Raw genomic sequence first — 17,316 nt, forward strand, 5'->3', positions numbered from 1 at the left:
TTGCAAAATTTACATACACACTTGACAACAAGAACTCTCTTCTCAGAAGATTTCTAAAACTTTTGGGCCATGGAAGAGCAGCAGCATGGAACAGTATTTAAGACCTAGAACCATCATGCTGCCCTGTATGAGGTGGACTGTCCTGTCAGTGTGCTGCTGAGCCATCCATTTAATTCAGACAAATACTGTCTATTCACATTTCATTTAATACAATATACTCGTTAAAGTCCCTTGTTTTGAAAAATCCATCTGTATTTTCTTTCACAGTTTTGGTATTTATAATCATATTTTATATTCATATTCTGCAGTTTTTCAGCTCTAAAGTGTTGGCAAGCTTCATGATTTCACCAAGACCCCTAGGTGGCATTTCAAATCAGCTGTTAAGAGAACAGTATACAGCGCAAGGGAGGAAAACTAAACTGAAATAGTCTGTTGCCTTTACACAATCTGCTTGCTGAATTAATTTCACTGACTGGCAGCAGGTGAAAGGAAGGCGTGAACATCAGAAAAGTTTGGTTAAATGGCAAGTCTTAACGGTATTTTTCAATGTAATGGTCAGGTTTAAAACCTGTCCATGTCTGGAGCCTGTGCTGAATACTGGGGAGATGGGAGGCTAGTCAGATTCCATTTGCTTTAGGGATTTAGTGGGGGGCACATGGGGAAAAAAAAAAGGTAGGATTATTTTAAGTTTTAGTCCCTTCCCACTCAGAACTCCCTGATGCGTTAACCAGTTTTTTAGGTTAGGCATTTTTTTCTTTATTTTTTCTTTTTTTTTGAGAACTGTGTGTAACATACGGGCTATCAAACTGGACTCCACAACTAAGTGCCATACACATCACTTATCCTAAATATTATCCTTTTATATCTGCCAGAAGCTGAATACCTTCCAGCCATATGTACATAGATATGATAAAAGGTCATAGTCATCTCTGAACAACTTTGCATGCTTCCACTCATATTCCTGCCAAATTCCGCACCATATTAGCAACTTCCGAACTACGCTGCCTTGAAATATGCTACTGAATATTGCCATTTCTATAGAGAAGGATGTGCCTTGAAAAACTGAGTTTATACCGAGTTTCAGGGAGATGCAAGGAAGTAAGAATCTGCGTTATCCCTTCATCATGTTTCTTCATCTTGCGGTTAGCGCGTAGACTTGATTTATCCTGAAAGGTGGAATGAGCTTGGCCTGTTATAATTAGCTTTAGGTAGATTTTAAATGAGCTTGATGACATCATATCTGGCTCCTTCTGCTTTTCCTATATTTCTGAGGCATCTTCTTTATTACTCATTGTGCTGACTATGTGATTTGTAGTTTATTGGCGTGGTTTCAATATTCAGTGGTTTAGAGTCTGTCTTTACTGTCATACACGCTGATTTTACTCTTTGATTCAGGGGAGAGAAACTTTTAGGGCATCCTGTCAATTTTTGGTCCCGGAACCTCATCATTCACCTCTTTTGCTAGCCCATTGACAGTCACCCATCTTTGTATCATTTATACATCTAGCTGCTTATGTTTTGTCATATGAAAATCTGTGGGTTTTTTTTCAAGGCCTAGTTTTCTACTTACAATGACAAATTTTTAATATATTACATTGCTTTAACCTAAGACCGCTTAATGTTCTTGATAGCTTGATATAGGAAGTATTAAACTTGCATAGAACCTCAGATAAATTGTGGGTTTTATTTGTGGCTTGTAAGAAGCTTATGTATTCTTTGCCAACATCTGGCAACTCAGAAGCATGGATGAAACCGAATGAAAGTTGCTCTTAGCTATGAATTGTGTTTGCTTCAGTGCCTAACAGTGTGCTTTTACACAGTGGTCTTTCTACAGATCAGGCTTTCTTCCCTGGGTAGGGCAGAGGCAGTAAATAATATTGCTGTGGGAGAAGAGTGAAGAGAAAACCGCAAGTGGAGTTTGAAGAGGTACTTTCTGTTACCCAGCCTAAATCTTTATAGCAAATTACTGGATTTTTTTCTTGGTTTTTTTTTTCCCTACTTGTTATTGATATGTTGGTTATTATGCCTTTTGCTACAAATTTTTATCAAATGGGGCGATTGTTCTCTCATTTACCTCAATCTTTTCCAAATTGAACCAATTCAACACATCATAAGTAATTTTAAAAATATTTCTTCTAATTTTCTTTTCTCTTCTCTAGATTATTTTATTTTACCTTTTTCTTTATTTTCCTTAAAATGCAGTTTCTGCAGCTGGATGCAGTGTATCAGCTCAGGTCAGTTGGAGTGAAATAATTCTGCTAGACTTCCTAGGCTTTGTATAAAATATCCTGGAGTAAAGTGCTTACTGTTTGAAGGTAACTCTGGTATCTGTTCTTTCCTCCCTCCAATTGCATTTTTCGTATAGTCATTCTTCTTTAGTACTGTCTCATCCGGATTTCCCATCAGTGCTATTTTCAGCTTTTCTTTAAAAATCTTTTTTCTCCTAAATTTAGGTTTGCTAGGCTAATTAAAACTGTGGATCAGAATTTTAAAATAGATGCTCCCATTCGTCTGCAGTTCTCCTGAAATGTCATTGAGTAACAAATGTTACAGTGCCTTACACATAAAAATTTTAGTGACCCATATCCACAGTACTTAGGCACCATGGATTAGGTAGTTTTGGTGCCACTAACCCTTATTCTGATCTCTATTTCATATGTTTTAAGATACTTCTGTGTGAATTATTAGTAAGAATCAGGGAATTTCAGAAATATTTGTTATGGGAATCAGCTTTTCAGATAGTTATTTTCTTTGGCTAATCAGAATTAGTATCTCTTCCTTTCCCCACAGCCCATTCCTGGCTAGAAATCACGAAGAGAGAGGACTAATGGTGTCTGACATTGAAACAAAGCTAAGGCACTATCCAATTCCCACGGTAAAACACTAGCAAGTCTTTCATTAACTTTCATGAAAGTTATTTCAGAGTGAGGCCAGTTTTCTATGTTAAATAGCAGAAGGATAATTTCTCTAGACTTGCAGCTTGAACTATATTTGGGTCTGATCCTGTATTTTTTTTATCCAAGATTCCCACTGAAGTCAGTTACGTTTACTGTTAGTATATTATGGGCTTGGGGATCTCTTCTGTTTGACAATATTTTCTGGTTGACAATTAATTGATGAGTTATTAATAAATACCTCTTACCGCTATGCTGTTTTGTACTACATAAATTAGGAATATTTTAAAATCAAACCATCATACTTATTTTTGTATGAGCAAAAGGCTTGTTTGCATCATAAATTCAAACCACTTTTCAAACATGTTTATGGGGTTCATTTTGCTTGACTTTCTCTTGTGGGCAGTATAAGAATTACGTGTGTGCGAACTTTGGGCAGGAGAATTGAGTGTGTCCCTGACTTGCAATACAAACAGGTACCACTCCTGTTCTTTCATCTTTACATGGGAAAGATCACACTGTGAGCTCATTTACTTGCTAATTGAGCAAATATGACAACATAGAGTTTTAAAGCATGATAAATGAAACTGTGCCCATGTCTGCTCCTTTGTTTATTCAGCCACTGGCAGCAGCATAATCAATTACAGCCTCCCCAGGGGTGCATTGAGCCTGCTAAGGGCTCCACTGGGGAATATCTTGTTTCACAAGCAGCCTAGGGTTTCTCATCCAGCCTTTTCAGAAGCTCTGGCTTTCTGTGAAGCTGAAGCTTTGTAAGGATCCTACCTAAGCTGCTTTTTGGCAAAGGTCAATGGAATTAACTGTTTTGCATTATTTTTGTAAATTAGGCCTCTACACCTGTTCATGTGCAAAGCTGTTCCTCAGAAAGCTGTTTCCCCACTCTCCTCTTCATTTTTCATTGAAGAAAAAATGTCTTTGTCCTCAGGGAGAAGGAACAAATGAATTTTTCACTCATCCTATTCCAATTATCTTTCAACTCAGTGACATATAAAAAGTTGTATTTTCTATAAACGTACTACTCGGATATTCCAGACTGCATGTTAACCTGGGTAATGAAATGTTGCAGTAAATATCTGTTAACACTGGTTGCATTACATAAAAAAACAGAAAGAAATGATCTTGTCATTTGTCATCAAGCGTGAAAGAGATACTCTGTGACAAATTGAGTTTCACACTGAAAAGGCAGAGAGTTCTTATTTTAATTCATGCTTATGTAATCATGTTAAATGAAGATCAGTCAGCTCGTCAGTGCTAGCTACTTTTGAACAGAACTTGTTTGTTGTACATCACTTCTGTCTATACTGTCTGGCAGATATTTAAGACTTCACAAGGTGTACACAGCGCTAGAAAATTCTACAGTAGTTTACAAAACTTTTTCCACTTACTTCTTCCAACCATGTTTCAAGGATTCAGTGGTACCAGCCATCATTTCAGACCTATGGAGGTCAATATTTACAGCATTAGTTTTCCTTGAGTCACTAACTTGACCTTTATTTTAATATGAAAGGAAAAGGGGAAGAGTAATTCTTGGTGGTTAAGAAATGTGGGAAAATATTACTTTCTCTTCTGTTCTGGTAAGAGTAATCTGATTTCACTTACCAGTAAAGCAGCTATGTTAGGGACTGTATTCCGTCAACTCTCAAAAAACATTTCATTAAATGATTTGTCATAACTTTCTCATTTGCTCTTCGTGAAGCCCAAGAACCTGGTTTTGATGGGATTAAGACATATGCTGTAATTACTTTTATCGTTCACCGTGCTGCACAAAATTCTACTGGAATTCATAAAGTGAAAAATCATCTTTCATAAAGGTTTTGTATATAAAGTGTTCTATGCCTACAGCATAAAGTACTTTCTCTTGCTATAAAATACACTGTGAGAGTGCTGAGGAGCCTAAACTAGGTTTGGGTGAACCTGAATGTGTGGCATATTCATGGCCACAATGATCCAAGAAAATGCTGAAATATTTTCAGTTATTTCAGTGTTCTTGGGAAATACCAGAACGGTAATACTTTTCATAGACTTATGTCTTAGGAAACTATTAGATAATCTGTGCAAAACCGGTCTTAAGTGAGTTCCTAAACCCTTCTCTGCAAGGATGAGCTCTCAGTATTCATCTGCACATCGACAGCAATTTTAGCGTATGTACAGAGTGGCACTGAACATAATAAATTTCATTATTAAGTTCAACCAAGGTTTCTAAAAATTGTTAATGTGAAAGTAAAGGCAGATACAAGAGTTTTAAGGATAGATCTATCAAAGATGGTATTTCTCAGTTGGTGTATGCTCACTCCTGACTTAATGGGTCTTGCTTTCTCTGTTTCAGTAGTCCTGTTCCCCTCAGATTTCATTAATATTTCTGATGCACAGTAATGGAAGAATTTTATGGTTAGACCTGTGTGGTAAGTGGCAGCTTCCATAAAGAACATTTCATGCTAATTTTTGGCAGTAGTGACTTTGTTTCTGGATTTGTCCTTGACTTGCTATTTCTTCTGCAGTCTCGGTTCCAAGAGCCCTTGATATAATCTCTATTTCCTTTTCACCCTCCTCCTCTCCTTATTCCAGATGATGTGAACTGTGATGCGCTTCCCAAAAGGTCCTACAGCTGAACTGTGTGTGTCTGAAGCCAGGTTGTTTCAGTGGGACCCCTAAATTATTGTCTTGGTACCTCTGTGCTTTTTCAGTTCAGAATGAGAGAGACCAGGGTGTGTGGAATAAAACATAACAAAAAACCCTACAGGAAAACTTTGTCAGGTATGGAGCTAAAGATGAGCCAGAAGGCACGACTTCTAAGCAGCTAAATAAGGACAAAGGCCTATAGAATTGCCAAAAGGCAATTCTTGCATCTGTTTGGTGTCATTGAGAATCATCAAAGAAGAGCTTCAAAGATGGTTTATCTGAGCAGGTTCTGAAAAGAAATAAATTGCTTATTTACAGACAAATATAAATGGCAGTTCTGCTTATAAAGAGATTCTTATTTCATTTTTGAATGATTTGCAGAACTGGAGCTGCTGCCATTTGATCCCTCTTTTAGTTTATCACAGGAGTTAATTTCTGTCCGTTTGTATCTGTGAAGCCTGTGGTCTTGTAGCCAAAAACCACAAAGATGTCAACTTTAAATCTCAGAAGTATGAAGTCTTTTCTGAACATTTATATAAAATAATGAGATAAAGAACTGAAAATAGAAAAGCGACAGATTTCTAGAAGCTGAACAGCTTTTTTGCAAATTGTCTATTTGTGGAAAACTCATAGCCAAATGTTCTTCCCTGACGCCTCGCTAAACTGTGTCATGTTACTGGAAGTCTAAAATCTGTCTCCGCTACACATTGCATACGTTGTAGCTGCTTGTTTGCAGCCTGGTGGGCACACACAGGCTTTCTCTCGTGTAGCCTACTGCTCTGAAGAAAAAACCTTAGTGATTTCAGCAGGATGGAAATGTTTGTAAAGTAGCGGTGGATGGGACTTCTTAAGAACTGCAGGGAGATGCTATAAAGGTAGGAGGGCTGCCCAGCACCATGGGTATTTTTTGTCTTTCTAGGTGGAGCTGGGGCTTTCAGTTATGCTTTCATGCTCCGTTTAACGTACGCGTGCCCTTGAGGTGCTTGGGCTGAGCTGGAGGAGGGAACTGATCTAGCCTAGAATTAACTTACTAACAATTTAAAAACAGCAGAAAAGTTAGTTTTCAGTTGAATCGGTGCCCTGTGTGAAACCCCAAATCCTGCTTGGTGTGCCCAGTACGAGGTCTAGTGCCAGCAGAAGAGAGGGAGAGAAAATCGCGACTGTCTTTCCCATCCTCTTTCGCAACAGACTGTAATTAGGTCAGTTTAAAGTAACTGTGAAGCTGCAGCCTGGGGTGGAAAAGATCAGCAAATTCTCCTCCTCGATAAGGGTTTCTCGCTTATTATCTAGTCTGCTAATTTTCCCAAAGGCCTTGCAGACAATACCTGGACTTTGATTGTCTTGTGTCAGCAGCAGCGTCTTGTTTGTGCAGTGAAAGCACGCGGAAGGCTCAGTCCTTTCCCCCCTGCTCGCCTGCCTGCAGCACCCTGGAACTTCCCTCCGACACCCCAAGCCTCCTGGCGCTGCTCATTAGCACCTTTCTCCTCTCTTCTTGACTCCTATCAGCCGCCCTGTTGCTCTTTAGGATTTATTCCTGCATCTCACTGCTACTGTAGTTCACAGCAGTATTACTGTTGTCAGGGAGCTTGAAGAGTAGCTTTGCATCTGCAGTTGCTTTTGGAAGCTGAGGTAGTTCAGAACAAACAAGCAAACTAAACCAAAATCACAGAGAAATGTATTTTTTGTCATGCTGAAATTGAAGATTTTTGTCAGCTGGATGAATCGAATCAAACAAATGATTTTAAAAGGGGAGTGGGTAACTGGGTTGGATCCCACTGATTCGTGATAGTGGTGATAACCTTTAAAACCCAGCTTTACCTAATTTGAAAATAACGGTTGTAATAAAAAAAAACCAACAAACAACCAAAGCCACCTGACAGTCTGTCTCTCTGTAATTAATCTATCCCAGGCAGAGCTCAGGACTTAAGAGATGATTTTCTGAGAAATGTTTAGGACAGTGCCCCAGGCACAGGGAAAATATCTAAATGGTCTTCATTCTTCCCTAGAACAAAAATCGCTCAAAGCCCCACCAGTGTGGGGCTTTGTCGGATCTAAATACAAATTCCCACTGGAAGAGGGAATCGTTAGCAGTACTCACTGGTAGGTGACAGACTTCACAGTGGTTACCTAAGGGAACCATTTTAAATTGCCAAGTCATTGTAAAGCTTTTGGGAGTTTCTGGTATTTCAGCACAGTAGCTTGCTGGCTCCTGAGTGCTGGTTCTCTTGCATGAAACACTGTTTGTTACCCTGTGTTCTCTGGGCAGGAGGGGGAGAGTCTTGAATTTGCGGGAGCTCTGCTAGTCATAAAGATTTGTTTATTTTTTTCTATTATATTCTGTCTTCTGTGTTGTCAGACCTAGACAGTGATGTCCTTAGCTCCTGTGGGGACAAGTTACTCATACGAGTTTATGGAAACACCATTGATTAACTTCAGCCAATAAGGGATCACAATCTGGCCTTTAAGCTTTGTTTTTTCTTCTTTATAACAACTTATAACACATTTAAAGGAGACATTAGCCCTGGTTAATTCTAAACCTGGGAAAATCCTTCACAACAAATCATTTGCTTTAGACTTTATTCTTGCTTTTGGAATGTTGGGGTGTGGATCCTAATCCATATTAATAAAATTTTCATTTATATTCTTTTTTTCAGTGTTGTTGATCAGTGATATAATTTTTCTTTCTTGATGTTTGAAAATAAAAAAATGAGGGATGTTGTTTTACTAGTATTAGATGGATGAGTCATGTGGGAGAACTCGAGTTTCCTGAGTGCTCAAGTAGGTGGCCTTTTTTGGCTTGCATACAGATACAAAATGTTTTCAAAGAATAAGTTCGTGACTCAGGCCAGGAAAGCATAATCACTCATAAATGCTGAGAAGTAGACAGAAGAAGCATTGTTAGATTGGTAATAAGGAATCCATTTTAAAGGACTGTTCTGGAAAATCTGCACAATTTGGGCAGTCCTTGTTATTACAATGAAATGCAGATTGGATCTATGTGCAGCGCAGATTTGTTCGAGAATCACTGCAAGCGGGATGAATTCCTATTGCATCATTGACGGGGCACACGTACTCTGAGCTGATCTTTAAATTATGCACCTCCTTGAAATTGTGTTAGTATAATGATGCAATATAAACCTCATGAGAATATCTCTCTGACCAAAATTCTCTCTCAGGTATTTTTTACTAAAATGTTTGGCTTGCTCAGAGACTCTGAACATGGGGCCCCTTTGTGTAGTTGGCTGATAGGAACTGTCATGCTGCCTTTCTGCTTTAAAGGCAGCCCTGCATCATTCCTTCTTGTATTTTTAAATGGCAAATAATTTTTAAAGCATGAAAATAGATAAATTAGAGTCATCCTTGTATTTTGAAAGACTCTTGTTTTGACATAAGAACTGCTTAGCATACTATCCTTGCTTCTCTGAACAGTAATGTTGAGTCAGTGAAGGCGGTATGTTATTTGAAAGACTGTATGCTTCTGATTAACATGTATTGGAGCTTTTCGGTAGTTGAAGTTTGGAGCTACTTCTGTTTTATTGTGTTGAAGCTGACTGGAGAGTCTAGTCAAACCAAGGAATTTTTTTTCCCATCCACCAGCTGATCTGGCAGCTCTAGCTGCATTAGAGCACTTACTAAATGAAAGCACTGGGGGGTTATGGGCTATGCATTAATGCAGATATATTAAAAGTCTTCTGAAGATGTTGGCAGAATTCTCATATTGCTAAATGAAATACAAATTAAGGTTTAATTGCTAAATCCAAATCTCTTCTGTATTATAAAGCTTTTCCTTTTCTCTTACTGTTTGAAGAGAAGAAGTACTAGCATAACATATTAAATTAACGTTTCTTCTAGAAGCCACAATGGTACTATATAAGTAGAGCTGCTCAAAAAATATCTCGTAGAAGTTAATAGAAAAATATTTAAAAGCTTTGCAGCAGAAGGTTTAATTATGAGCTGCCTAACGTTCCTGGGCAGGAAATGAATGCCCTTCAGTCCCTTCAGTTTCCTGAACAGCCTCACAACAGGGGGAGATTGTTTCTCCCAAGACTGTGTTTAAGGCTGAAGGCTGGGCAGGCATGATTAGGAAGAGGGTTGAAGGGCTCCGTCTCATGGCCTCCTGAGCCCGTGGGCAGCACGGTTAAGCCAGTTTGCCTGGCAAAATGGACCACACTAAATGCGAGCAGGGAGAGGTGCAGACTGCAGCAGCACGTGCACAGGCTGAGGGAGAGGACTCAGGTCGCTGGTACCCACGGACATGTAGAATTTCTCCAAATCTGAACATGCGGTACAACCTTTAGATATTTAGAGTGTGGCTTTAAAACTAGCCTAAATCAGTTTGTTTCATTCCCGCTAAGGCTCTTTTCAGGGAAATAGTGATTAAAATGAAGATGGTGGCTGTGAAGGGTTGGTTTTGGAAAGAATGAGCGTATCCCATGTTTTCTTCACTCTTGTTTTGTTTAGAACAGATTTAAAGATCCATTTGTAATTTTTTTTTCCTTTGAACTATAAGCGTTACACGCTATGCACAACTTTGGTGTAGATTTATAAAACTGCAGTGCTTTAGTGAATCTCTAAGGCTTTTGTGCCTGCTCTTGATTAACGCAGTGCCCTTCCAAAGAAGAAACTGCTACAAGGTAGAAGCAGAAACCAGCCTCCATACCTGCATTTTGTTGCAGTATTTAACAGTGCTGCATTAAACTGCAGAGCTACAGTCATCTGTTTGGATTTTCAGGTTTTGGATTTTGTTGTTTGTTTGGTTTTTTTTTTCTTTTAATCCCTTTTCTGTCTCCAGAAGTGCTGTGATTCTCCTCTTCATTATCCTACTACCCCCACCCCCTTTCCCCCTTAATTTACTCTTTCTTTCACTTGGAATTTAAAAGCTCATCAATAAGGACACACTGTACAAAACCAGAAGCTTGCTTTGAGGTCACAGACCTCGGGGCCCATGTGTGGGTCAAGTTCAAGGGAAGCTTCAAGGGGAAAAGGAGAAGAGCTGCCTTCTGAATCAGGTAGAGGCACCTTGGCTTGTGGGGGAGAGGGGCAGGAATGAACAGAAGCAGAGCTTCCTGGGGGGACTTTGTAACGGGAGTCCCCCTGCCCCTCTCCTTCCTCCCTTGGTGAGCTCTTACTTCAGTCTTCCTTGGGGGCATCCACTTCCGTACAGCTTTCCCTTTGCTTAGGAAGAGGGTGTGTTCATAGATCTTCGCTGCCTTGAAACTGGCTGTCTTTCTCGTCAAAAACTTTAAAAGTATGTGTTAGGTGTCTGCCATGTTGTCAGCTATCAAATACCTGTTGGAGTGTGATGAATGAGGGCTGGGAGGATTTTGAAGGTAGGGGAACAGTAATGGTGAAAGAAAAACAATGTGTCTATTTTAAACTAGCACCTTGGGATTTGCATAATTATGGTGTTCAAGCAGCAAAATAACATCACTCCAGGAATTAATTTTACCTTGAAATAACAGAAGTGAGTTGGAGGAAGTTGTTACTGGAATGGCTGGAGCTAGTTTTGTCACAGAACCACATCAAAAAATGTTCAATTCCAGTATTTAAAGACGTACCCATCGGTGCCCAGTTCTGTTAACGTTTAAAAATCCCAGCTGAGAGAGATGTAACTGAGAGTCTAGAAAGCTGGATTTTATTCTGTGTGTGTGACAATTTTGATTTTGCATCTTACAAATCAATCTCTCCACAATGTACATAATTTTAGGAGGTTTCTAGATTTTTCTTTGAGAGCTAGTTGGAAGGCTCTCCCAGCTGTTACTGGAGTCCTACATAAAATTTCAATGGCTTTGTTTGACTTTGCTTTACAAAAGTCTCCTTAACCCTTTGTCAAGACTCTGTAGTTGTCCCTTTGCCTATTAGTTTGGTTGTTTAATATTGCTCCTACCATTTTATATTAGATGGACATCGTGTGTACTGGTCCCCAGTTCCTTGTGTTCAAGGCTTCTTAATAAGAACCTGTGTCACATGTTCTGCCTTCTGATCTTCTGATGCAGGTGTGGTTTCAAAGCAGTAAGTGGCATGCCACAGGGATTAGTTTACTTATTTTGTCTTTTATTTCTTTTGAATTTGTCAGTGAATTCTGGCTGGTGCTGATGAGTTCTTACAATTTGCTTTTTCAATTTATTCTGCAATGAAATGCCATTTCATTTTTGGTCAGATTTTCAGCTTCATCGTCCTTTGGGAGGGATTCATTTATGGAAACCTCCCAAAGTTCTTTTTGCACTAAACCTGCAAAAAGACTCATGTAGTTTTTCTGCAATCACTGTGTCTTCTGCGGATAGTCCACCTTGATGATCCCACAGACTTTAACAGCCTTTCTATTCTTGATGAAAGAATAAAGATGTGTTGTAGCTTACTGTATCGCTGCAACTTGCTCCTTAAACTCTGTTGTGGTCTGTAGTACTGTGGTTTTTACAACTAACCTGCCATGATTTGTATTCCTTTCCATTATACTGATATGCATGTGCCATGATCTTTTTTGACATTGTTTTTTCTACCCTTTCTTAACCTGCCATTTAAACTCAATGGCTTTTTTGCTGTTAGTCTTTCAGCAGTTTTTTTGAGGTGGGTGGTATATGTTTGCTCTCACCTTCTACTGTGCTGTGCTAACATAACCTTCGTGTTACTTGCCAATACTTACCTATGGATATTTTGTTTTCTTTTATTAAGCCTTCATTTTTATTTAGCTCCTCTTTTTAAAATCAAGTGGATTTTTTTGGCATTTGTCTACTATAGAGATGTTGAATCTAAATATATCAAGGTTCCTCTTACAGACGGTCGTCTTGGTAGTAATATTCTCCATGAGGTCCTCGACACTGCTGATAACTGTCTCAAAAGCTGGTTATCCTTTAGTGGGTTCCCTGTCTAGCCACTCCATGAAGCACAATCTACAGATTAGGTTTGGCAGCACAACATGTCTGAATTAACTAAACCCTACCATTATTGCTGGTTTTCCTGTGCTAGCAATTATTCTGATTTCTCTGGGCATGATAGGGTTGCTATTGCCAAATGAGAGAGATAAGCTTGTCCTTAATAATATATTTTTCCTGTATTTGGACACGGACTTCCAATTTTGTAGAGGTTCCATGTCATTTATTGCTGCGTTTCACCAAGCTCTGATTTGATTCTAAGCTATTTGTAATATGTTTTCCTAATATGATTTCTCTATTGACATGAGTTGTCACATTTTTTCTTTATCCTTTATGCCTAGGTACTGATGTACCAATAATTGATCTCTCTTCTCCAAGTGTTTGACATGCTTCAAAACATACTCTTACAAGTAGGCGTTCTAGTTTGCCCATCTCCTTTTGAACCTTCTTGGCCATTGTATAGAAACACATGTACCTTTCGTTTGATTTTCTTCTACCTCTTTTGGGAAATGCTCTCACTGTTTCATGTTTGACTTTGGCCGATGTCTTTTCTATCTACACTTGTGCCTGTGGACAGACAGGGGGAAGGAGACATGAAGTGGCACCACACGTGTATTTTTCTCTGGGGATCCTCTACTTCTTTTACAAAGTGTCAATACTCAATGAGTTTTGCAGATAGACCGATGAGTGTTCGTGCTGTATTATGGATTTATGTTTATGGGGGCGGGTGACTCAAATTAATGGAATTTCAGTCAGTTTCTTAAATCAGTTCCTGAGTCAGCCTTAGTTAATAAGTTGGTTGTGATTGATTTAAAGCATAGTTGCAGAGGCTGAGGGATGAAGACTTGCCCTGAAATCTGCAGGCGGCCATGGGACGTTGTGAGGCATGCTGCTTCTCGGTAGCATTAGGTAATTTTTTGACGCTGTTCCAGTTTCACTTTAGAAATACAAGGCAGGTGATACAAGGACAAGTGGGAGCTACAGTATTTTTAGTGAGAAAAGAGAATGTTTGTGTCATTATGCGTACTGGCTAGTGAAGAATAAGCTCCCAAACAATTAGGGTTAAATTTTTTTTCATACTGCTTTGCTCTAGAAATTTGAGCAAATCATTTCCTAAGATAATCTTAAAATTATTGGCAATAACATATCCCAGAGAGAATAATGTGAGACAATCTTTAGTCCTATTTTTGCAGAGAGATATATAAAGCTATATAATGAAATAGGATTTTGAACCACAGCAAATTTTGGACTTGCAAGGCAATCATGTTCCCTCCTTTCTGCTGTTTTACAAGTTGCATTTTACATGCAAGCAGAGAAGAGCTACTTTATTACAGAATTGAGAGAATATTTAATCTTTTGGGGGCTGTAAGGACAACGTAGAATCATAGAATAGTTTGGGTTGGAAGGGACCTTAAAGATCATCTAGTTCCAACCCCCTGCCATGGGCAGGGACACCTCCCACCAGACCAGGCTGCTCAAAGCCCCATCCAGCCTGGCCTTGAACACTTAGCATAACATTAGCACAAATACATCTGTTCTTAGTCTGATAATAGCAGGCAGATGAACAAACAATATTCTGTATTACGTAGAAATTTCTGTAACCTAGTTGCAAATGGTATTTAATTTAAATTTTGTGTGCTTAAATTGATTAACAAAATAAAAATAAACCCTGCTCTGTTGGCACCTGCAAGATAGATATTTCTCTGTTTTTTTGTAAATAAAGGTCTGCATTTTATTGACTATGGAAATTACAGTATTTCTACTTTTGCAGAAGACAACTACTTTTTTGAAGCTTCTCTCTCAACAGGTGTGTTATAATGGCTTCGTATTTTGAAAAGGTATGCCTTTTCTAAATACATATCTACAAATATTTGAAGTACATTAAGAATGAACACTACACAGAACTGTGAAGGGAAAATGTATATGAACAATGTTCAAACCAGAGCTAAACTTTTAAAACCCTGTTTTAGCTACCTAAAGAGAAATTGCCCGTGGAGACCTGAATCTTAAAAAAAACCCAAACCCTATTAAAGCAGTAATCCAAAATTTATTTTAAGACCATCTGTCACCTGATTCAATTTGATGGAATTCAGCAGGACTGTTCATACCACTAAGATGTTACTGTGTCTAATTTAGATGGATGGATGATAACAGACTTCATTCATAATTTAAGGATCAAGTTTGCTCCGGTGAAGTTAAGTGCGGTTGCCGGTCCTTTCTTCTCACAGTAATATACCTCTGGAATAGAAGTTAAAGTACTCGTGTTTGGATTTGGTAGCCTAGCTATAGACACGCAGGCTTGTATCTTTCTATGTGGATTAGCAGTCAAAACAAGTAGTTCTGTTTGGATTATAGAAGCTATCTGGAGATATCATTTAATGGTATTCAATTATTTTTGTTAATTAGCCGTGGCTCCTGGTTTTACATATGTAAGACATACAAAAATGCATTTACTTAGAATGTATTAATCTATGGTATCTCTAGTTGTGGCATAAAGAGAGCAAATTATCTCTTTAGTGAAAAATAGCTCAGAATAGACAGTATTAGTTTTTGTAAGATGGCATTTTAATAGGATAGCCAAAAATGTGACTGATCTCATATGTGTGTTTTATAAACAAATAATTTATATAATGTTATTTTTCTTCTCTTTTTACTCTAGTATGGAGGCATTCATGCACAGATTGTTAGAATAACAGACGTTACTTGAAGTAAATATGCCTTTATCTGAATATTGGCTACGCTTGTAAACTTGCATGCTATTTGTGTCTAGTATTACTTCTGTTTGCTAACTGTAAAGTAGATAGATTTTGATTTTTGTCATTTACATGCTTTTGCGTTGTACGTCAGTAAGATCCTAATCGAATTTAATTCTACATCCCATACTGAATGGTAGTTTTTAATGTAATAAGTCTTGATTTTCATATTCACCTCGCTGATTTGCAAAGGGAAAGTGAAAGAACTGAATTCTCCCTACAGAATCATAGCTTTGTAATAAGCTTTTCTAGATTTAATCCGGTGTGTATGAATGAACGGCTGTGTCTTTACACTCTGTTATGCCTTAGTGCTTTGTAGTATGTCTAGCCTAATATAAGCATATCCTGTTGGAAACTACCACTAATGATAACTAAATAAGAAAACAAATAAATGAAGGATAAACTTATCAGGTTGACCTGAACTCGCCAAAGAGAAAAATTCAGAACCACATCTGGAAAGCCCTTCTTGTGTGTTTCCTGGGAGATGGTATGGTACGTACCTGAAATATTGCACATTGCTTCCTTTTATCAGTCTCCTAAATGTCATGTCAAGTAGATGTGGTAAATGGGGGCTAACTACTGCTGTGTTAGGTGCTTAAAAGTAGCAGCAACCCAGAAAATACTTTTTTTTTTTTTTTTCCTAGAACAGCTTTACCACAATAGCTAATTAGTACTGTCTGACAGGGTAAAGAAGAGCACATCGACAGAATTTATTTGGACTGTCAGAAAGCCTTTGCTAGGGTTCCTCCTAAGAGGCTATATAGGAAACTAAATAGTCCTGAGGTGAAAGGGGAACTACTCTTTTGGGGCAGGGACTGGCTGGAGACAGAAAACAAAGAGAAGGAATGAAGTGTCAGTTTTCCACATGGCAAAAGGTTAACAGCAGGCAGCCCTCAGGATTCAGGTTAGATTCATGTGGTACAATTTGAAGTCACTGTGAAAGGGAAAATGGCAAAATGTGCAGCTAATATATGTTTGTTTAGATCTGTCAAACCTAGGAAATGCAACCAGGACCTTCCAGAACGCAGCAAAGCTCGATCAATAAGCGGTACCGTACCAAACAAAATTAATTGACAAATGTAAAGTAATGCCTCTTGGCAATGGTAGGAATAATTTGAACTATGAACATCTGCTGTCAGTATTTGAGCAAAGAGCAGTGAAAAAAGAGTATGTGATGTCCTTCTGGACAATGTGTTCAAAAGTCTTGTTCAGAGCACAGTGATGACATAAATGGGTTTATATGTGACAGATTAGAAAATACACTGGAAATTAATAAATGCCCCTGTGTAAATATCTCACCTTTTGTCTTGAGTCTATGTTCAATTCTAATTATGTCCTATCAAGGAAGTTTAGTTGAAACAGAAATGGTTTGCAGCTTGCTGAGGGAAATATTTAGAAACATTTGATTCAAGGGATAGGGAATGGATTTTAAAATGGCCTATTAAAATCTTTTTATTCACAGTCCATAATTCATCTGTAAGACTTGCTGCCAGAACTCAGTGACGTTGTTTCAGTAGAATTTCTGTATAAAAAGATTTCATTTCTAAATGTATAATGAGAACAATTACAAGTATGATACGTGATCCACATGCCTGAAGGGATATGTTAAGGGCTAAGACAGTAGCATCTTCTTCTCTAACTACTGTAGCCTGTCTTTTATTATTTTTTTTGGAAAGATGTACTTCTGCCTGTTGTTGGACATCAGTTACTCACAGTGATAGGCAGGTCTAGTATGACATTTCCTAGTGTGATTGTGGTATCCTTAGCTCAGGAGAAAGCACAAATAGTTAAGTGCCCTGTGTATATACTCCTTCAATTTGTGAGTTATTGCAATTGTCTGTGCTTCTGCAAATGCATTCCTGAATTTCAGGTAGATTATTGTATCATGTATCATCCTGATCTGAGATTTTTAAACAAAGTCACAATGGGAATAAACAAAACAATTTTCATGTTGATTTGTTTCAGTTTGATTCTGAGTTTCTCTAGAGCCATCATCTCATTAGTATTCCAACTCCTTTGTAGTGCTAATGTGGTCAACGGAACTTGAAACAGAATTTTCAACTTGTTAAGCACCACTTACGCCCCCTCCTCTCCTACCGTCATATTTTGCAGGGAGGGATGGAGAAAAGCAGCATTTGGCAGTATGTAGCCAAAGTTAGG

At 38.3% G+C, this 17,316-nt stretch overlaps 2 protein-coding genes across 4 annotated transcripts in view; one reads left to right on the forward strand and one right to left on the reverse strand.

Annotated features, from left to right (window-relative positions):
- Positions 1-17,316, forward strand: part of CTNNA3 (catenin alpha 3) — a 533,166-nt gene that overhangs the window by 210,983 nt on the left and 304,867 nt on the right. The window lies entirely within an intron of this gene.
- Positions 1-17,316, reverse strand: part of LRRTM3 (leucine rich repeat transmembrane neuronal 3) — a 90,165-nt gene that overhangs the window by 51,251 nt on the left and 21,598 nt on the right. Inside the window, exon 3 of the mRNA XM_054207597.1 lies at positions 4,298-4,348. Coding sequence (XP_054063572.1) covers positions 4,343-4,348 — 6 coding nt within the window. The 3' untranslated portion in view covers positions 4,298-4,342. The remainder of the gene's footprint in view (positions 1-4,297; positions 4,349-17,316) is intronic.

Source organism: Rissa tridactyla, chromosome 6, assembly GCF_028500815.1.
Source record: "Rissa tridactyla isolate bRisTri1 chromosome 6, bRisTri1.patW.cur.20221130, whole genome shotgun sequence".
NCBI lineage: Eukaryota > Metazoa > Chordata > Aves > Charadriiformes > Laridae > Rissa > Rissa tridactyla.